The 3,926-nt window shown below is 31.4% G+C and overlaps 1 protein-coding gene across 1 annotated transcript; it reads right to left on the reverse strand.

Moving 5' to 3' along the window:
* Window positions 1–2,392: 2,392 nt before the first annotated feature.
* On the reverse strand, window positions 2,393–3,667 carry LOC131611388 (uncharacterized). Its single transcript, XM_058883420.1, has 2 exons — window positions 3,482–3,667; window positions 2,393–2,854 (listed from the first exon to the last, which is right to left on the reverse strand). Exons 1-2 carry the CDS (start codon window positions 3,584–3,586, stop codon window positions 2,720–2,722), a joined length of 240 nt encoding a protein of 79 aa, XP_058739403.1. The 5' UTR covers window positions 3,587–3,667; the 3' UTR covers window positions 2,393–2,719.
* Between the last annotated feature and the right edge of the window lie 259 nt (window positions 3,668–3,926).

The raw sequence follows: 3,926 nt of genomic DNA on the forward strand, positions 1-3,926 counted from the left end.
ATAAATATGGATTCTAGTATTATGGTTGAGTGTGACAAATAATCATTGTAACCTTCAATATACACTAAAAATAGCGAGAAACTAGTTTTTTAAAGGAAATATATGTAATTATCCACCCATTTCTATTCATGCAAATAAAGTCTTTTTATTCTTTCTAAATAAAAATTTATAAACCCAGTTTTGGCTTCCACCACTAACCAAGTTTCAACTTCATCTGTGGCTCACAATCATTCCCTTGTTGAGTCCTCCTCAAGTATAATTTGCAATAGCTCAAATAAGTTAGTTAAAACACTAATTATTGGACCTTGAACTATGGTGCAAATTATCATGTGTGTTCTTCTTTACATGATTTAGCTCATATTACAAAATTAAGCCTGTAAAGTTAGTTTTCCCAATGGTAGTTTTGCATTTGTCAAGTATGTTAGTAACATCATTTTCCCAATAGATTAGTAAGGTATAGATTATAATCTATATCTTACTAATGTATTGTTTCTACTTCAACTCCACTTGAATTTAATTACAATTTGAAGGTTACACTAAACCATGAATTGTTATGTCGTATTTTATGGCAATACTCGTGTTTTGCAAGACTTTCTTGCGACACATCACTGACCAAGAGAAATCATTGTATGCATTTGTTTCTCATGCTAGTGACTTCATGTTAAGACTCTTTACTTGCTTCGGTTAACATTCAATCTAAAGGTGTGCACTGTGAAGCCCTCATTCTATAAAATCAGAATAAGGGCTTATGGGAAAACTATTTTGGATTGTCCACAATATAATGAAAAAGCTCAAGAGCGAACTTTTAGTAAAAAGGTGCACATAACACAAGAAAACAACTTTGCTCTCCAACTAATCAATCACCGTCCATTTCAATTAGAAGGTTGTCTACACAATACATTGCACCATGCACGAACGATTTTAATCGTTGTTGATATATAAGGGGAAAACTGTCATTTCAGGTATTCTAATTTATTTCTACTCACACATTGCTTCTCATTTTCTCTCACTGACTAGCGTTGAAATGCTAACTTTGCAGATCTCATTAATCTGTTGTATCGGAAGTATTGCTCCACCATAACGAGATATAACTCCACCGTCTCATCTTCTATTTCTAATTCTTAACCGAACAGAGAAGTTATTAGGTTGTGTATACTACACTTGTGCCACATATAAAATTTTTAATACCCATGGTAATAGATTATTATTATTATTATTATTATTATTATTATTATTATTATTATTATTATTATTATTATTATTATTATTATTATTATTATTACTATTATTATTATTATTATTATTATTATTATTACTATAAGGTGTTAGATTTAAAATTATTTTACTTTTTTTAAAAGAGGATAAATAAATTTTAATTAACTATAATTTTTATCATAAAAAAATGTCTTTAAAAAAATAATGATTTACATGGTTATCTGCAAATATTTCAAAATCTATAAATACCAGTCTGATGGATATCGGGCATAAGACTGATACGAATATCATATTTATTTAATCGAGGCACATAGCATGAGATTAGTATTTTATTCACGGGTATCCCTTGTCATTCTTATTTGAGTGAAAAACTTGGAGGAATTTAGATAGAGAGATTATTTTTATTTATAATTTAAAATCCTTTTACTTATGTGAAGTTATATAAGAGAATAGGTTTAGACAGTTTTGAAGTGTTTGAATAAATTATTTAAATATAATCTATATTATTACAAGAGAAAACCATACACAGCTCTCTCGTGAGGTCCATTAAAATGATTCTGACATCCTCTTTAGTTTTAAAATATATATTAACCTTCCATAAGTTTACATATAGTGACAAAAGTTTTTAATGGCAGATCAAAAATTATTAGTAAATGTCATTAATCCTACAGTTTTTGGTTGTCACTATAAACTGGAGGAGTGTGTTAATGCTATTTTATAGACCTCGAGGTAAGAGTGTTAAGTGGTTCGGGGAAATCCAAGTCAAACTGGAATCTTAACCAAACTAGAATCTTAACCAAACTATGGTGTTTGGGATGAACCGTTTTTTTAATTCGGGTAAACAAGGAGCCAACCCAATGAAACTCAATAACAATTAGTTCGGACATCGAACTTTCAATGTTCTACCCGCAAAGTTGTATACCCGAACCGACTATAATTAATTTTTATGATTCATATCATCATTATCATGGAAATTAGTTCCAAACATTCAACTTAGGAGAAATAGTGAAACATCGTATGTGGACAAATTTTACTATTTTAATTCAATTTTAATTTTTTATTTAAAAATTGCTCGTGCATTGAGTTAACCGAGTATAGAGCTACGAAACACCTTCATTACCATAATAAATAAAATAGTTAATTGCAGATTCAAAAAAAGCAAAATTTCAAAATAATCTTTCAGAAATACAATTTTGGCCTTTCATATTATGCAGAAACATTTTTTCATACATGACAAGAAATGTGGGGTATACATTTTTGACGTGAGAAAGATCCACCCTGTTCTTATGTAGAAACATATTTTTCCAATGTAGTTTCTATGCCAAAGCCACAAACTTCATATTTTCAAAAATCTATTGATACATAAAAAGGTCTGATAAAGGAAGTACTTCTATCACAGATATAATGATAAATCATTGATGAACCCTACCTCATTACAAGAATGAACATGACCATGACCATGAACAGGACCATGAAGAACTCTTTGAGCCAACCAAAAGAAACCTCAAAAACGTGAGTCATCAAACACCCATGGTTCATGCAGAAACAGCTCCCGGCCATTCATTTGGACGGTTCCAGCAGCAATATCATCTGCCCGCTTCCTTGAGGCTTCAGCTTTTCTGGCTGATGCAGCAGCGTCCTGCAGAAAGCAATCCAGATACTAGCAATTTAGAGAAAGGATTAAATTGGCAATTCCCAAGAATACAGCAAAATTTCTCACAAACGATTATCTTAAAAATGCTTCAACCTGTTCAACCAAGTAATCTCTTCATCATCATTTTGAACAGAAAACTGTTCCTATAATATTTACTTTAAATGCACCACACATTGTTAAAGTGGTCTTTAACGGTGTCATCAATGGCCGATGGTGGTCCATGGAGGAACGCCAAAATCCAGCCATACCGGCTGCTTTATGGCGCCAGCATAGCTTACTATGGCGCAAAAATTCACAATATCGGGTGATATATAACATCACCATTGATATTCACAATGGCGCCGCCGTGGCCGATATTAAATGACACTGGTCTAATTGCATTATAGGGTTGAAACAACAATACTGAGTAGCTTACCAAAGTCTTGAACCTTCAAAAACTACCCTCTAACAGATAAAAATATTGTTTTCCCTAATTATGGACCTCATAACAATCATAATTTAAATATTTATAAAAAATGATAACAAGAATTCAATAAATTATTGTAGAAAAACACAAAATTGAAATGTTAAAAGAAACCTAATTAAAAAGGGAAAGGGGGAAAAAGAAGAGACCTTGTGTCGCTTCCATGAGAGGAACTGGTCTTGTGTGAGGGTAGATGGAGAAGCGATTGGCGTCTCTTTTTGGTGATTTTCCTTCGTTTCAGTTTCTGCTCCCATCGTCTTCTTCGCACGGAATAATGAGTAATGAAGGAAGGGTATAGATGGTTGAACTGAATTGGAACAAATTATATTTTACACTTTTTCATGTTTTTATTGTTTTGTTTTTTCATTTTATGTAGGATTGAATAGTTTTCTAATAAAAGAAAGGGACATTTTATTATTGTTGAGAATGTGGTAAGGTGCATATAAGGTATTCGATAAAACGACGGAGTATTTTATTATTTTATCATTTTGTATGTCTTGAATAGTTTCATTGGTATTTTACCAATATTTTTATATGTCATTCATTATGTTTTACAGGCATTGATTTATAGGAAAATGGTCATAGTAGTTGGCT

This window comes from Vicia villosa, linkage group LG6 (assembly GCF_029867415.1).
Source record: "Vicia villosa cultivar HV-30 ecotype Madison, WI linkage group LG6, Vvil1.0, whole genome shotgun sequence".
NCBI classification, from domain to species: Eukaryota; Viridiplantae; Streptophyta; class Magnoliopsida; order Fabales; family Fabaceae; genus Vicia; species Vicia villosa.